The following is an 18,806-nucleotide window of genomic DNA, read 5'->3' as shown; positions in this document are numbered from 1 at the left end:
AGTTGTTGACATTGCTGTTATCTCAGAAAGGAAGTAGGAGGGTCTTCAGTGTCAAAACATCTATTGTTGTTGTAAGGTGTAAGGGACTCAGTGGCTTCACAGTAGTGATTCAATGGAATTAAATGGTGTGTGCAGAATGAGGTTTAATGACATGAAAGCAATGTAAATCCTTTCAGTATGTATATCTGAAGAATTTCAATATGAAATGCTTGTTTACTTAGATATAATGATTCCAGAACTTAATAGCTGAACCTGGTCATTACTGTTGGATAGTTACTTAGCGCCACCAAATAATCTGTTTACGATATAGTTTGATATATGTTAATTTATGCATACCTTAATTTGAATGGTATGGTTTGTGTTATGTAACGTCTACCAAGGTTTCTTGGAGAACACGTTCTTGTTAAAAGCTCACAATACATTACGTTAACCATTGAGACGGATCATTTGCGTTGTAGTGTTTTGTCAAGTATTCATACAAGTTTGTTAGGTTGTCCCGGGACCGACACAACAATTACAACCTCTTTAATACCCAAAGAACCTTATAAATGAAATTCTCTGACTAGGTGATCTGTGTTCAACTTCTGAAGGTAATCATTTAAATTCACACCCTTGTTCCTTTGTGAGCAAGTTACAGTATGTTGCCATGCAGTATGCTGCACGCCATTTACATTGTATATTAAGCTTGACTCTAAATAGCTTTGGATAACACTAGTCTTGCGCCAGTAATCAATTACGAAATTGGGATTTACAAGCAACTATACTTACCTGTCTCCCACTCCACTACTGCACTTTCCCATCTACCTAACTACGCATTTGGAATACTTTAGCATTGTGCCCTCGCTCCCTAGGCACCGCCCACTAACTCCTCCTTGCAAATATGATATTTGGCTGATATTTGCAATATCGGCAGCATATCAGTATCGATAAAATTTAACCTCATTGTCGATAAAGGCAAAGCGATATTGAACATTTATTTTCCACAACAAAGTCACTTCTGGTTACTTGCGATTATTTATTAATCAGCTCTAAGAAGCCCATTTCTTTAGCCTCAGTTTCCATTTCGATTAATAACCAGTGGTCAATATGCCGATCAGATGGTCAAGCAACAAGACGCAAGTTCTGAAAAATATCTAGAACGCTCTGTAAACAGACCAGTCAGCCCACTTAACATTACGTACATGTATAGCAGTCTTTGTCACGGGTTGAAAGTAATTTTCATCATCATGGCTGCTGTATTATACAAGGGTACACAACATAATTAAAACTGAACATACTGTACCCACTGACACCTGTTTTACCCCTGCAAATATCCTTGGCAATAATCCAAAAACCTTTTCTGCACAATAAAAGTTGTAAACATGGCATATTCAGACCTAGGACAATGCACCACAGTCAAACACAATGTAAGAAGTAACTTATGTGATGTTGAAAAACATTTCATAAAACTAGTATCCAACTACAGTTGTAGCCTATCACACTAACTTGCACAGTGCTTCTGAGACTCCGCTGAGAAGTTAAAAGTATAAAAGTTATAACATGTGGAAACCCCCCACTAAGTCATCCAGAAATTCTAAATTCTTTAAAATGCTTCAAGGAGTATCATGGGTGCAGGTTGTTAAAATATCAATGAATGATGAAAAGATTGTATTTTGATCAAGTATGGGTATCACAACTTATTGGGCTTTGTTTTTAGTATAGCCGGCATATGGTAGGATAGAATTATTTTACGGAAATTAAAATATGAAGAAAATGTTTTCGTTTTGGTTCTGGTAAACATACTGTAATGGGTAGTAAAAGTTCTTATCCAGGATACGCTGATGTCATTTCTACGTGAAATCAGTTTTATTCATTCGACAATGTCATCTTTTAACATGTTTGCTAAGAAATTAGTAGCTCCATTTGATGACAGTTTGTATGAGACTTGCAGCCTAAGTGTTGGACGTTGTTGGTCAAACAGAGTAACAAATCATACAACAGAAAGTGGAAGGATAGGCTTGTGTTCCCCCCCCCAAAAAAAAAAAAAGGCTAGCCCACAGTTTCATGCATATCAACTTGGTAGGGAGTATGATCATTAAAAAGGGGGTAGGACTAGTGTTATATAATACGCACTTTTATTTTTTTACTAAATGGCTAATGGGATTATGAAAATAAGATTGATAAAAGTGGTTACTCTTTGTGAGTTGTGCATAAGGCTGATAACAAGTTTGATACTTTATGTAATTTATGCATGACTTGAAGTGCGTTTTGGCCTTCATTCTGGCTGTTTCAAAATATCGGTATCGAAATATTGGATATCAGCCGAAACCAATATTGGCGATGTCGGCAAAATACTAGATAACACTCTTTGATAAATGATCAACTCAACATCTTTTTATCTTTTTCATCTACATTGTGACATGTTTAATGATTGCGTCCATAAATTAAAAATATTTTGCTCAGGTTACAATGGATGAAAAGAATGGTTGGTAAATTAATAAATAACTGTGATGTTTGAGACTAAACCCATGTTTTCATTCCTTTCAGTTACCTTATAAATAGGCTAATTAACTGATGCAATGTGTAACAATAATTTACCATACAGTCATGTACTGTAGAGTGGCGTCAACCTTTTCCTTGTACACTAAAATCGACTGAACACTTCTGTTAAATAATACATACATGTGCTAATATCAGTATTTGCATTAATTGCTTTCATTAGCTCTATGAAATAACAGTTTCATAAATTTATTTTGAGCAGTTTCTAGCAACCAATGGAAATCTGTTTAATTCTTCACTTCCTGTTTGTTTGTTCTGCAAATTGCCATGATGAAGGTGATGATTTTAACAGATCCTGTGAGCAGCTCAATCTAATACAGATACTGTAATCTGTGTGTGTGTACATGTGTGTCTGTGTTCATGCTTCATTAATCAATTGTGTACAGTACAACAGTGAAGAGCAGCCAGTCACTGATGGTAACATATGCATATCACAACACATGCAGCTGTTAATTTCTATTTCTTTACTAGGATGGTGTCCCACAGTAATATAGAAGTAACACACTTTGTAGTGTACAGTATTTTCAAATGAACACATTTATGGCAAAACTTTGCCAGAAATGTTTGAGTGTTGTTGCTAATGATCATATTTCATCCAGTCACTGTATAATTATACATAAAGAAAATACTGGATTTATAAACAAAAGATATCTCTGTTAAACAACAAGAAAAAAATTGCACAAATAATTGTAAGAGTGTGCGTAGTTGGATTGAAATTTTCCTTCTCATCTTTCTAACCTGAAATGAATCCTGGTAACTGTTAGTGCTGTGTTATCATTTACCCACTTATCCCAGGTAACTGTATTCTTTACTTGTATTTACCAAATTAATGAATATTGATGATTACTAATTGCCTCTAACATTAAAGTTACTCGTGAAGGTTGCATTCTTTAAGTCATTGAGAGTAAGACATTTAATCATGTGAGCCAGTGGCCAGAGACATCAGTATTAAAGTTGACTGCAAATCATTTTTCCACCAAGAGAAATGTCTGGGGTAATTTAATTTTTGCATATATACCTACATTCATGTAATACATGTTTAGCAATCAAAGAGATAATGGTTTGATTTCTATTCTTTTTGTGCTAGAGTACAGATGTCATTACCTTTCAGATTACCTTGACAAGTTATGGAATGTGTAATTACACACATTTGGTTGTATAAGGTGACAGCTTAGGCTGGTAAACTACAACTGAATGCTACATGAATCTGAAGGTGTTTTTGTTCTGCTTCTACTAGGAACAAACTTCAACAAAGAAACAAATTTGTTTTGACTTTGATTGTTTTTTATTCCAGCCAGACAAAACAGATACTTCTCAAAGCAAATACTGAAAAATTGCACCAGCATGCAGGAATTCAATTGTGAAGTTATGTTGACCAAATAACTTTGATATTGTTCATTATATTACTTATATAAGTGTGGTTTCAGACCTCAGCTTGTACAATTATTATTTTAAATACCCACAAGGGATTTTCAGCTTTTCACATACCACAGAACATAGAATCTACTAATACTATTATTTCTCCCATTCATTCCTTATTCTGCTCAGTGGTATGTAGTTGAAAACACCCCATGACAAGATTGTAGTATGGTTGGCATTTAAACATGTAACTGAGCTTACCATACAGTGCTACTGTATGCAGTATGGTGAACAACATATCAATGTTCTATGTAGTACATACTGTGTGCTGTCTGTATGCGTGTAATGTCTAGAATGTAATGTTAGCATATATGGTGTGACTCTATGCACATGGCAGTTTTAAATGGTGCTTGTTATTTTCTGTAGCAGTATGCGTACCTCACATATTAACCTGTAGAGGGCCTCCTCTGTGTCCTACAGTATTCAGTGTTTATCTTTCTTTACTATGACTGTAGGTTACAATGTCTATGTTGGTACTAAGTGCCTCAGTATTTGTAGATAATAGCCTTAATGGTGTGTAGTACGATTAAGTATGGATTATCCAAAATTGGCCAGAATATAGGTATGGGTACTGTTATTTGAATGTGAAAAAATGCATGTACTGTACATCATGGATTACCCAGTTTCTTAAAGAGTAGTGTAGGTGTTGTAGTTGTTGTGAGTATAGTGATTTGTGTTTAAGAATTGTGATTGTGAAGTACTAGCTGTTACTGTTAAGAGAGAAGCTAACCCAAACCATCGTCACTGGGTTTGGCAGGTATCACAGGAGATTACATGTGGTAATGCAATAGGCATTAACAACAGCAACAACAACAACATGTACAGTATGTACGACAGCATTGGGCCTCCACTGCTGGATCTTCTATGGTATTCTCAATATATTATCAAGGTGTAATTCTTGTCATAGAGATGGTTTTTAGCATGAATTGAACATATTGAAGTTCATTGTATGACCCAATACTGGTATTGATTTCAGTGCTGATGTCATTGTTAACATTCACAGTTCAACTTGTAAACAGAAGTGAAAAGTAGGCAAGGATGTTTTACTAGAGTAGTGGATGGCAGAAGCATTGGTACAGTAGTTATTAAATTTTTTGTAATAGCAGCTGTTAATTGGGAACACTTTATTTACCTAATATTGCTATCTCCCTTCAAGAATATGGCCTGTCCTACTACATGCAATGATGTAAGCAGCTGTGTCATTGACATATCTATCAGGCAAGCCCCTCTGTGTTGATCAAGCAAGCTTCATAGTCAAGACAAGCAGATTATTAAATGTTATGATTTATTGGACTGCATACCCATGATCTGATACTGTATAAAGAGAGTGTTGATAGTCCCAAAGAAGCAACCAGATTGATAAGCATTTCTGAGATTGTGTTCTGACAGGTTTAATTCCATGACCTGATATATTCAGCCGTATGACTTCAGACTACTGGTCCTGACCAATGGGATGTTTCTTAGATTACATTTTGAATCATTTTTTGGTTTTATTCAAGTAAGGGATTCTAAAATGTTAAAATGTTAGTTGGAATTTATGTCTGAAGGTTAACTTAAAAGAATGCTGGTAAAATTAAAATTTTCTGGTTATGATTGCACTTAGTTCATTTCAATAATGGTTTCTTTGTGATCACGTATCCAAACTGTGAAGATTAATTTCTTGTTATTGACTTTTCCTTTTAAATTAAAACATAGGATGTGAAGTGATAAATTGAATTAAAATTCTGTTAATGATGTCCCCAATTGTATTGCTGCCCTCTACTTAGAATTGCATCACCTACATACAGGAATGTTTGTTTCTTTATTGTGAGCATACTCTAAAATATTTGACCATTCGAGTAATTAAGAACCAGATTACATTTGTGTTTATGTTCATATATAAAGTTACATCTTAAATTGAGGATGTGGTCTTCCTGCTGTTATAATATTTATCACTAATTTCTCAAGTTGCCATCAGATCATGTTTCTCTGTTTTGTTACCTTTTTATGCAAAGTAGAATATGAGTATATATTTCTTGTTAGCCAGTTGATGACTTGCAACAAGGAAGTGAAAGTGATGGCGTGCCTGAATGGGAGGGCTGGTTTATTCAAGGAGAAGGAGAAGAAGGGGAGGAGTACAGTATAGTACTGACTAAATGTTTAACTGTAGATGGATGTCATAGCTCACTGAGACTGTTATGAAAGGAAGGATTGTTCTGTACATATATAGGTAGAAAACAGTATGCATAGCAACAGGTATATGGACATTTATAATGATTGTCTGGTTAGAATCCAGTGTAGAGTGGGAGCTGAGAATTGGGACAGTTTGGCAATGTTGATGTATTTGGTGTGACTGGCAGGGGCGGCGATCTGTTTCAAATATTGGGGGGGACATTTGCTTGGATGCTGCCGAATTACTATCAAAGCGGAGCGCCACCATTGGTTGGCGCGCAGCGTACAAGAAAATTTCTGGTTTTGATAGCCCCCCAGATCACCGGAAATGGCACTTCTCGGGCTTGAAAATGACCAACCAGATGTACACTTTTGCCTGAGAACCAAGTTTTTCCTGTTTTTTTTTTTTTCATATCATTTTTTCAAGATTGTCACCAGTCACACATCATGTTCGACCTCATTGCATCTCCTGTGGATCATTGCTTTTGTAGGTAATTCTACGTAATGCCCAACAATACCCGTCAGCCCCACTTTTCAAGGTTTTAAGCCCATTATTTGTTCAGAATTTGAATAATAAATTCACTTCAAAACATACCCATAATGTTGCACAAAATTTCATCTATGGACAACCAATATAGAAAAATCCCCCTCAACTCCTAACAGACCGGTCAAAATTGCACGAGTAGAGGGAAGTATGATGAAGAATGTTGGTCAAGGAATTTTCGAAAATTCAGACACAGTTAAATTATTGGTGTACAAATATTAAAACCTCTTATAACGGCTACTATAAAACTTCGATATCATAGAAAATACCCAAAGAATATGCTCGAGGGGGAGGGCGGTCTCCACCCTTCACCCCCCCTCCTCCCTTGGCTACGCACCTGCGGTTAGAAATCTTGTAGGAAACAGGCCAAATAGAAACCCAGTGAACCCATATCGATGTGGATTACTTACACTCATACACAAGATGCAAACCAATTTCATTACGGATGCGGTCCGTCTAGCTATTCATTTCGAAAAAAAAAAAGTAAAAACTACTTTCAGTCATATATAGTAACAAATTGTGACACGGTTAGACAGGCGCCTTGCGAGGAATTTGCCAAGGGAGGGGCAAAGCTTGTACCCAGACATTCTAAGCGTAGCGCCACCATAAGTTGGCACGAAGCGCAAAAGAAAATTTGGCCGAAAATGCCTCCCAGATCGCTGGAAATGGCACTTCCCAGGCCTTGTAAGTTGCATCTAAGCATTTTCTATTTTGAAATTACTAGCAATATCATAAAAAAAAATACAAAACATATGCTTAAAAAAAACTATGCCACCAAATATTGGGGGGGATATTAGATACTATATCCCCCCACCTAAAATATTGGGGGGACAAGGCCCCCCCGTCCCCCCCATGATCGCCGCCCATGGTGACTGGAATCAGTTTGGCAATGTTGATGGTTTAAGTGTGACTAGAATCAGTTTGGCAATGTTGATGTTTTGGTGTGCCATACATCATTGTAGTCAAATAGCGTTTCTTGAAATGTTTTTCTATAGATCTTGAATCACCAATGAATGCATGTCTTTCACATTATCGGTGTAATATATTCTTTTATACAACACCTAATTATATTCCGGCCATTTAATTGGTCAATTGCTCGTCGATTGTATGCAAAATCCGCTCTATTGCACTCTATGAAAAAGGACCATGTGTTTTACTTTTTTGATAGCACTTTTTTCAATGGTAAGAGAGCAGAGAAACCTGTATGTTCAAAACAATCTGTTGCATGAGTGCATTTTACATCCAATTATATCCAAATTTGAAGGTGTTGTATAAAACAAATAATGAATGATTTCCATTCGTGCAATAGTGCAAATATTTAATTCGTTGAAAGATGTAATTTGTTCCATTCAGCGAGGCGCAGCCGAGTTGAATGGAACATTCCATCTTTCAGCTCATGACATATTTGCACTATTGCACTCATAACCATTTATTATTTGTATATTATACCTCATATTGGGGATTTGCCTAATTCAACTTAAAAACAGATATATTCCAATCAATACAATTTTAAGAACCCACAGATACAATGCAGTTCGTTGTCCTGACAAGCAAACTTTCATTTTCAATTGTATAGTAAACAAAAAGAAATGAACAGTACTGTACTTAGAAATATTTTGAGCAAGTCTCTTTGTTTCTGGAATGTGATTAAGATCTATTGTCAGAATGATAAAATGTGTGGAATGGAACGAATGAATGAATTATTGGTTTACTAATTAATTTTGCATTGATGCACAGTCCGAGCTATTTTAATTCTTAAATAATGCTTTTGAGTAATATTTTGATTGGCTTGGTGAAAATGCAAGAAATTGATGACCTCATATAAATTAGCTAAATGTTAATTACATTAACATGAAAATGGAACTGACTAGCAGTCCAGATGTGCTTTTAGAATTGATGACATGATACATACAACTATTACAAACCATTCCTTAGATATTTGATCCAAGTCATATGTTGACCATATTGCCATATGTTGAGATTCAATATATCCGATGTAGCTGATGTTATCTAACCCTGGCCTTCTTTAAGCATTGCCATATTTGGTATGTAAATTTATGCACCGGTGCACATTCCTCTATCATGTTCATTTCCGTAACAACATGAATTGAAACATTTCTTGCTTGACAAACCCTCACAGAAATGTTGATAAGTAATAATTGCTAAGACATCATTATCAACAGTATCTTTCTGGCTTCTAGGAAGCTGATGATATCTTCACTGGTCCACCATCCTTGACTTTTACAGACTCAGTCCATCTGGTAGTATTGTCATCGCCAAATTCCTAAATCATTTTCAATTTGCTGCCTGTCTAATCACTCTAATGTGGATAGTAGATCCTTGAAATCTGGAGGAGGAGTCTGTCCTCTGAGGCCAATTGATTTAGAAGCTGTCATTGCTATCAGGTAATGGCTTCCTATCTTTCTGTGCAAGAAGTGTTGAGCTGGCTGTTTACAGTGCTAAATGTAAACCAATGACTCAACAAGAGTCAATGAATCCATAGGTTACAGTAGGCTCCTTAATGAAGAGAGAATGATGTTTTCAAAGAAAATTATAGAGGAACAATATTAATTTTCTATTTACTCTGCTTTGAGGAGCTAAATGCAATGTTGTTTACTGTAATGCTATGATGTGTTTGTTGTCCAAGTAGTACAGGTATCTATTACTTCTCCTAATGCTGATAGCTTCTGAGACCTGTGCTTTAATCCAGGTTAGAGTATCAGCCTTGTTGTAGAATACAGCTGTGTTTGGTGTCAACATGATCGGTAATGCAAATTACATGAAAATACAAAGAATTGTGCTACTCTGTTGTGTTTGAGTTACAAAAGATGTGAAATACCTGCAGAACATTTCAAAGCAACTAGTCAAATATGTCAAGTCTTGGACTGCAGTGCTTTCACTAGGGCTCCTTGAGCTATATGTACAGTACTGTCTACAGATGCAAGAGCTCCTAGCTGTGTTGAATATATTCTAGAAGAAAAATTTCCCAGATAAAGAGAAGCATTCAGCTTAAAGAACTTTGGAAACTAGTGTAGATTTTATTTTAGGATCAAGTGAGTGGAATCTCGGATTTTGGGGTAGGGGGCACAGTAATAAAGCATTACCAATTTAGTAGGTTACTGTAGGTAGATGAGGGTAGTGAATAATTGAGCTGGAAACAGGTAAGTTTTCATCACTCTTAAATTTCAGAACCAATACAGTTTTGGGGATTTAATTTTTCTTACTGTATATATCATATATATTCAATGTCTGTTGCTAGAATTTTAATTTTGAAGACTGCTATTGTGACAATCTATGATAATGATATGAGATCTTGTTATTGTTGTTTACAATGGCACAACTGCAAGCATCGCCCATAATACTGTATGCACTACACATGTGGCAACTAGAAATGTGCAGTTTCATAGAATAAAATTATTAAAATGGCACGTTATGAGCCATGGATGGAGACGATGTTGCTAATCTTTGATCCCTTACACTAGCTGGCTGAGCCAGGCTCATGATAAGACAGCAGTACTTGCTTCAAGAGATGATCCTCCCCACAGGCAGGTGATAATCAGTATTTGTGAGGACTACCATTATATATGCAGTTGTTAATCTTGATCCCTTACACCAGCTGGCTGAGCCAGGATCATGATAATACAGCAGTACTTGCTTCAAGAGATGATCCTCCCCACAGGCAGGTGATAATCAGTATTTGTGAGGACTACCATTTTATACGCTGTTGTTAATCTTGATCCCTTACACCACCAGCTGGCTGAGCCAGGCTCATGATAAAAAAGCAGTACAGTACTTGCTTCAAGAGATGATCCTCCCCACACTTGTAAGGACTACCATTATATATGCTGAAACACAAGAAGAGAGATCGAGAGAGATCCAGTAACTGGGAGAAGATTATTGGTTTGACCCAGGATATTACCAGCTCACTGTCAATCCTGAAATTAGATCTGTGTTACATTGGGTTGGATTGCTAGAAGGCAAGGTCCTTCTAGTAAGGTCAAGGATGGGTGGAGCATTAGTGGGAGTGAATCTTTGTATTAACAGGGTGAAGAAAAAGTTTCTAGATTCATAGTGTGAAATACGTACAGTAGCTAGAATTATGACTGTCAAGGTTTGGTTGAGGGCAGTTGGCATGAATATATACTATAATTCTGCAAAGCTAATCCCTTTGTTTATTAACTCTGATTCCTCTTTCAACTTTCTCCTCAAACTGTTTTGTAAGCTCTGTGTACCTTCCCATTGGCCGGTCACTTCTAGGTTAACCAGTCCCCTCAATCTACCATCGGAAGTGCATGTAGTTGACCTACAGTGAGTGATAGTTGGGTGATAGTGCTATAGGATGCATGTGGGAAGGTTTGCTTCTCATTTCTATAGGTGTGGGGTGATAGTGGGAGTGATAGTGCTATAGGATGCATGTGGGAAGGTTTACTTCTCATTTCTATAGGTGTGGGATGATAGTGGGAGTGATAGTGGGGTGATAGTGCTATAGGATGCATGTGGGAAGGTTTACTTCTCATTTCTATAGGTGTGGGGGTGATAGTTGGGTGATAGTGCTATAGGATGCATGTGGGAAGGTTTGCTTCTCATTTCTATAGGTGTGGGGTGATAGTGGGAGTGATAGTGGGGTGATAGTGCTATAGGATGCATGTGGGAAGGTTTACTTCACGTTTCTATAGGTGTGGGATGGGGGGAGGGGGGGATAGTGCTCAATTGTAGCTTTCCCTCTCATTGACTCTATCTGTTCATCTCAACTTTTCTAGGATGCAACCTTTGCGTAGTCTTCAATATGAGTAATACACTGAGTATGTCACTGTTTGCTGTGATAACAAGGTCATGTACAGTTCATACTGCACACATGTTTATTTTCTGCCATATTTATTGTAGACATATTTTGTACTGGATAATTCTTCCTAATAGGAATGTAAATATGTTACACATGAATGTAATATCTGTTTCCACCCAAACCATGTTTTCACATGCTACTGTACATGTATGTATGTCTACAAATATATCTGTAACATCTACAGGGTATTGAGTCAAACAATAGATCTTTTCTTGCATATTTAATATGATCTTCTGTTGCTATAGTGACCTAATCCTACAGTCTCACCAAGTGTCAATTCTGTTCTAATGTCTCCTGTTAGCTTTGATGTATTATTTAATCCTCTTGAAATTCTCTTCATGTTTCCCTCCCTGTCTCCAGATGTAAGCCCCAGTGAACTGAAATCTGTAACTTCCTACATTTTGTTCCAGGCTTACAGGTACAGCATATGGTCTTTTTATATTTTTAATCATTCCCAACTTGTTAATACAGTACTAGGTAGCAGAGAATGAACTAATCCCCTATTGGGAATTTATTTATTAATGAAATAATATCGTTAATGCTCTCTTTGACTTTGTCTGCAATAAATTGCACCCTGTGGCAAAAGTCTGTTTTAGAGATGAATCTTCTACACATATTGTATGAGATTTGTTTAATCATCACAAATTGCTAAGTATAGAAACCAGTGACAACAGTCAACACTGGAACAACAATAACAATAAATATAACAGAATAATTACTTGCCTATTAGCATTTCATTTTCATCTCGTTCTGTAGTCTGGAAATATCATCTGTTAATCGGGGAAGAGCTCCCTTTTTGTTTTGAGCAAGTAAATTCTTTCTTGTCTTTTCCCTTCTGTCTGTCTGGATTTCGAAAAATCAGTGATGCCTTGCTTGGCTGCTTTAATCCATTTCAAACAAATCATTCTGGTTTCTACAGAAGTGATTAATTTAATAAGGAACTAAATTAAATTAATAGGACAAGAAATGAATCCCATGTGGTACGGTCTTGTCTAGTGGATCATTTGATCAGCTTCTCATATGGGAATATAGTCACCTCATCTCACCACTCAGAGGCAGCACCCACATGGTACCTGAAAGATGGATCAGTTTCATGGTCTTCATGGAGCAATAATTGATTTTTCACATTTGGGAATTGGAAACTGCCATCATATATTTAAAAAAATCTGTGATAGGTTATAGCTATCTTGTCTTTCGGTAGGTCTTGGGTGATACCATTTGGCAAAACACTATCGTTTTCAGATGTGGAATTGCCTTTCGAAAAGATTTTTGTCTGCCTTCCTATAGTCTGTGATTTGACAACTTTGTGTACTGCAGATTATTAGAGCAGTAGCTGTTGCTTAGTCTAAATTTGATGTTCCTTTTTGCTCAGTTTGTTGACATTGTTAGCTCTGTGTGAAGTGGTATTAAAAGCTGACATACCATTGTTTTCACAATTGTTGGATTAATTGGTTGAGCACTGAAGGATAATCTCTTTGAAAGCAGTTTGTTTCTTTTACAAAGCTTTTGTTTTTAAATCACAAAGGGCAAAAATGTTTGATATAATTAGAGGAAGCACCTTAAGGTGGTTAGGTGTTATGTTTCACTTTCTTCTGGATAATAGCCAAACATAATACATTGGAGAAATAATGTCTGCAGTTTCAATTTAAATTTCAAAAGACTGCTTATTAATTCCTGTGTGATAAACCTTTAACAGTGACTTGTTTCTATGTGCACGTCTAATTAAAGTAGCAGAGAGTCTTGAGCGGATCTGTACTTTGAGTGATTAATTTGTCATTTTTGCCATATATTTGTGAAGACAACTTGTTGTGATTTCATTATGGACTTGACTATAGTTTGAAGTCAAACTTATTGCTGATGAAGCTGTTTTTCTATATCAGGAAGTGGACTGGTTGCTCGTTGCACATAGTTAATTGATTGATGTGATCACCAAATGTTAAAAATTACTGTTGCTAAAGTGTATCTCACATAGTTTGAATAATGGAAACTTGAGATTCCAAGCTACCATCACACTGTACTACAAAGATTTGGATGGATACTATACCTCACAGACATAGAAGATTTATATACAGAGATTATGGTAAATCTTTCCAGCCTTTGCAAACTGACAAAGAAATGGATTTCTAATGCATCATTAATGAATTGTTAATTAACAGTTGTTTATTAGTCCTTACTGCTGATTGTGGTGTAACAGAGAAGATGGAATCGGAATGTGAGACTATTTAGGCTGAGAATGGATTAACAGTTGGAGTACTACTTATTATTGGAGCCTCTCATTTATATTAGTTGTCTTAAAGCTGCTTGTAATAACTGGAAGCAAACTTGCCCATGAACATTGTAATTATTTCACAGATTTGGCAAGGTTTGCACATGTATTTAACTGATGATATTTGTGATGGAAGTATTTGACTTAAAAAGAAACTAACTTCTTTGATGGTATTCATCGAGGTCACGAAACAAAAGTTTTTATTCTTACATGGGTTGAGGAACAGGCCACTCTTGGCTGTCTCCCCAATATCAAAGTACAACATTTACAAAGAAACAAAATTGATAGAAAGAAAGAAAGTGGATCAAGGAGTTTAAAACTATGATGGATGTCACGCTCTATAAATATTAATTTCTGTTTACTTTGTGTGTGCCTCCTCCATGTGAGGAAACATCTGACATGTATGATTAGACTTACCTACATGATCAGCAAGATAGGAAGCCAGCACCTGTATACAGTGTATATCTACATAGTAGTCTGTTATATATCACAGTGTACTGTACTGCCAAGGCACTTCCTCTTCATATCATTCATGATGTGTGTAAACTTAACACAGCACTGTTTTAGGTCATTTTCAGAGGCTTGTTAGTTCCTTGTAGCCACGCTACTAAAAGTTCACTATTTTATTAACTGCCGTAGATATTTTATTGACCATTTAAGTGATAGACTGGTTCTCAACATGGATAAATTTGGTGTTATTAGGAGACATCGGAAGAGTGGATTTTTCCAATCCAGACAACAGAAGTGCCGCAGTGAAATCAGCTTTGGTAGGTGTTTCAAACTCTCTTTTTTGTGTTCATATGTATGGGAGAGTAAAATTAGACACAGAATCTATGTTGATGTAATTTCTGCAACTACTGTGTGTAGCCTACAGTTGACTTCTATAGAATGGGTACGAGTCTCAGCTGCTATATCAGATGGTCTTTTTGGGTTATGTGAGGAAGCTGAAATTTTGATCGGTTTACTGTCAAAACTTGCATTCTGGTCATATCTTTTTCTTTTAATAGGGAAAACCTCTTTTCTAGAAATGATTTGAATTTAGAGTCTGTATAAGGTCTGCCATATCATAGGACTTGTATTCCAGGAGTTGATCTCTTTCTAGATAACAACAAAAAACAGCTGTCTGTCATGTTAATATAAAACAAATAAAGTTTTAATTTCCTGTGATTACAGATACACAGTAATTTGAATCCATCATATTATGTAATAACAAATCAGCTGATTTGTTGCAGAGCGTCTTCAACTTTACAGTACATGATGCAGCTGAAATGAGGCTACCTGGAATATTTGTTGGAACTAACTGTATTACTATCATTACCTGTTGGGTTTGAAACATTGTCTGAGCTGGCACAGCCATGAAATATCCACACATAAATCAAATCCAACTAAATAAGAGCTTCCTGTGTTGGTTGCTCTTACAGTAATGAGCTTATTTTATCATTTTGGTTTAGTACTTGTTTTTATCTCATGAATGTAATGTACTAGCACCCAATTTCTGTCTAACAAATACCAAACTGAAAGCAACAGTAACATTTGGATCATCCTGTTACACATACTGCACTGTGTTAAATGACACACTAACTGCACTGTGTTAAATACCAAACATACTGTACTGTGTTAAAAACCAAACTGTTAAAATCCAAACTGATAAATACCAAACACTGTGTTAAATAACACACTGCACTGTGCTAATTAAGACACATACTGCACTGTGTAAATACCAAACATACTGCACTGTGTTAAATAACACACATACAGTAGAGCACTGTGTGAAATAACACACATACTGCAATGTTAAATGCATACGGTTCTGTTTTAAATAACACATTCTATCAGACTCTATACCCTTATTCTCATGTGCCCACAGCCTTCTGTGAAAGCTTTGTTTTCAATGAGGTACAGTATTCTATTTGTAGAATGGGGGTCATGTCTTAAGCTGTTCTCACAAGGTAACATTGAATTATTAGGAGCTTATCCTTGGGTCAGTGTGTTAATTATTTGGGACTGGTGTTTAAATTGTCACCCCACCAATGGAGGTGGACCCTGTGGCCTTGAACCAAGTCTTTGGCTCAATAGAATTTGAATGCAGCTTGTTATACATGTAACTGCAATATGCATGCAAAGCTAGGTTAGAATGTAACACCAACTCACAAGGTTAACATTTTCATTTCTAACTAATGATAACACTGATTACATTAAACTGATCCTTTGGATTCTTTGTGAAGTAGAGCTACTGTACTTATAGTCTGCATCTACATCTAGCCAATTTTCCGCATATTTACTACATTTATTGTGCGTGATAATCTCATTCAAAATCTGTTGAAATTGTTTGAAAAGCTCCTTTCACTTCTAAGATATACACATTTGAACTTTTGATAAATCTGGGAAACTCATTAAATATACAGTATGCAAACTATGACGTGGAGTGTTGCCCTCATCAATATCTCTTATTTTAGCCCTTAATATGTTAACCCCTAATTACAAGCCTACATATGACTTGAATAATGTGATGTTCCTCTTTTTGAAGCAGACAAAATATTTCAAAATATCACCCTAGGCCACAACCATGTTCAGTGTCCTTGAAATGCAGGTTGTGAAAACAGGTATTGCAACAGAAAATCAGACAGTCACTCCCTGTACATCAGCAATGTGAATAAATAGCTAATGTTTATTCATAAATAAAAACTAGAATTGTGAAAAAAGACTTGTAAAATGGTCAATCTTTGATGGATGATGGGAGTTGTAAGCTAATTTCATGATTTCTAATGCCTATTAGAGTGATAAGGACAATGTTGTTCATAGACCGTGTCTGTAGACCTATAAGTGTAAACTGGAGAATGGAGACAGACCTCAAGGAGTCTAGTGCTGTGTGAAGTAGAACTAATTCAGGCCTGTCGGTCAGATAGGATGGACTTACAACTCACCGAGGATAGAAGACGTCAAATGATAGTTAATTGTCAACTATAGGAAAAGCAAATTTTTGAATTTCCTGTCATGCATCATTGATAAGTTCCCTTTGTATTGTTGTTGATAGCATCTAGTGATTTAACTAAGGCTCATGGTTAGGTCTTACCCAGGAAGCTAAAGTATTTGTGAAGCAGCGTGTAACTGATGTAGAGGAATGTACGCTCACCAGGACCTCATTTCTTAAATTTTCTAAAAATATCATTGATCGCCAGGATTGTGTAGCTCTACACTGATTGAGTAAGAATGATAAGATATGATTGGACATGACCGACCATGATATAATTTAAAGAGATTACATGAGCAAAATGTACTTCATTATTCCTATCTCACCTGTCTGTCTCTCATACACACGTATGCAGTCCTCCCTAGCCTAGTCCAAGATCGACAATAGTAACATTAAAAGAAGTTTCATAGTCACTTTCTTTGATAATAGTACAGAGGAGTTTGGCACACCACAAACTTTTCATTGGTACTTGATGTACTCAATAGACAGTACATTTCAAAGACTCAACCTAATCATAGATATCTTCCAGAGAGAGAGAAACAACCGCTTTGGTCGCTAAAGTTTCTTCCTAACTCCTCAAAACATTTGTACCATTTTCTTACCTCTGAATGGTAGAAAGAGGTAGTGGGCACAGTCATAGACATTTGATCTAGTCTTTAGGTTTAATAAGCAAGTGGGAAAGTCCCACGTTGATTAGAGGGAAGTAATACATGTAGCAATTGTCTGAGTAAATACCAAACCAGTTTCTTCTGGGTAAATTATTACACCGTAATGGAATTCAGTAAACTAGCCTATAGATGTCAAAAATCTCTCGCTCCTATATCTGAATATGATGCAACACATTTCATAACATTGAAAAACTTTAGTAAAATGTCCTCTACTACACACCTTCCTGCAAGGTCTCTGGAGTTTTGGAATATATTTGTTTTCTTCTTTTGTACTTCAAGTAAATTGATACACAGGACTTATATACTGTCTAATAGTTTGATGAATATGTATTTTCTTGTTAGCATAACTTTACTTAACGCAAACTTAGCAAGTCCCAGCAACCGGGAAGCTTGGATGTATTTCAATCGTTATATTGATGATTTTATAACATGTTTGTCCGCAGATGGTAAGAACAGATCTTGTCTGCTCTGAACAATGGAAGTAAATTGTTTGTTTACTGATGAAACTGCATTTTGACAGCTGTGGTTACCTTTAATGTACATCTGACAGTGTGCAGTCATGCACTTGTGTGTTCTGTTACTCCATTAACTTTTTGGGTTCACATTTAATACAGTCTTATATGCTTCCTGTATTATAGATATGTAAGTAGGATTAAGCCTTGGTTAAAGCATTTGTGGAAATCAAGTTGCCTATTAAACTTGTAAATTAAAAGACCGTGTCAGAAGCTACTGTATGATACCGTGATTCGTTGAACATTGCTATAACATTGTAGACTAACTGCTTGTGATAAATCAACTCTTTAAATCACTTGATGGAGTTGTCATATGAAACTAATACTGTACTTAATGGTGTACTTCCTCTGTATTAGAGCTTCTCTTTCATAGTCTGGGCTGAAGCAGTGAAACAGGGAATCTGTCTGATTGCACTGTAGTCAAGGACAGAAGAACTGTATTTACAGACATTCTTTGTAACTTTGAAACCTGGGATATTTTGGACATTGTACCACCAGTTAAGACCAGTAGAAAGCATGTACCATTGCAGCTGGTCTGTAGAATACATCAAGTCAAATCTCTTCACCTCTTGAAGTTGTGTTGCTTGGTTAATTACAGACTTTTCAAATCCTCATTAGCTTAAATTATGTTTAAATATGTGTATATTTAGCATGGCCATTCCTTAATTTGTCTGCAAAGCCCATTAAATACCATTAACTGTATGTTTTCTAGAGAGCAACTGATTGAAAATTACCATTTGGTTGACAATGATTACAGTATGACCATGCTTTATTTTAATTAAAAGACGTTTGGTAGGCAGAGTCTTTTATTAAACTACAAAAGAGTTTGGTCATCTACAAACTTGTTAATGTACCCAATCATTGGCTTTGTCTGAGATGTTGTGATATTGGTTT

General features: G+C 36.1%; 1 protein-coding gene across 17 annotated transcripts in view; it reads left to right on the top strand.

Annotated features, from left to right (window-relative positions):
- LOC139966047 (arf-GAP with GTPase, ANK repeat and PH domain-containing protein 1-like) overlaps positions 1-18,806 on the top strand; it is a 90,239-nt gene that overhangs the window by 21,728 nt on the left and 49,705 nt on the right. The window contains exon 1 of one of the 17 annotated variants that reach the window (XM_071968688.1): positions 13,205-14,528. The exons of the other annotated variants lie outside the window; for them this stretch is intronic. Within the exon in view, the coding sequence (XP_071824789.1) occupies positions 14,441-14,528 (88 nt within the window). The 5' untranslated portion in view covers positions 13,205-14,440. Of the gene's footprint in view, positions 1-13,204; positions 14,529-18,806 lie in introns of those variants that run through there. 17 annotated transcript variants of the gene reach the window in all.

The sequence above is a fragment of the Apostichopus japonicus genome, chromosome 4 (genome assembly GCF_037975245.1).
Source record: "Apostichopus japonicus isolate 1M-3 chromosome 4, ASM3797524v1, whole genome shotgun sequence".
NCBI lineage: Eukaryota > Metazoa > Echinodermata > Holothuroidea > Aspidochirotida > Stichopodidae > Apostichopus > Apostichopus japonicus.
The sequence above is the reverse complement of the archived record's forward strand: the minus strand, read 5'-3'. Positions and strand labels throughout refer to the sequence as shown.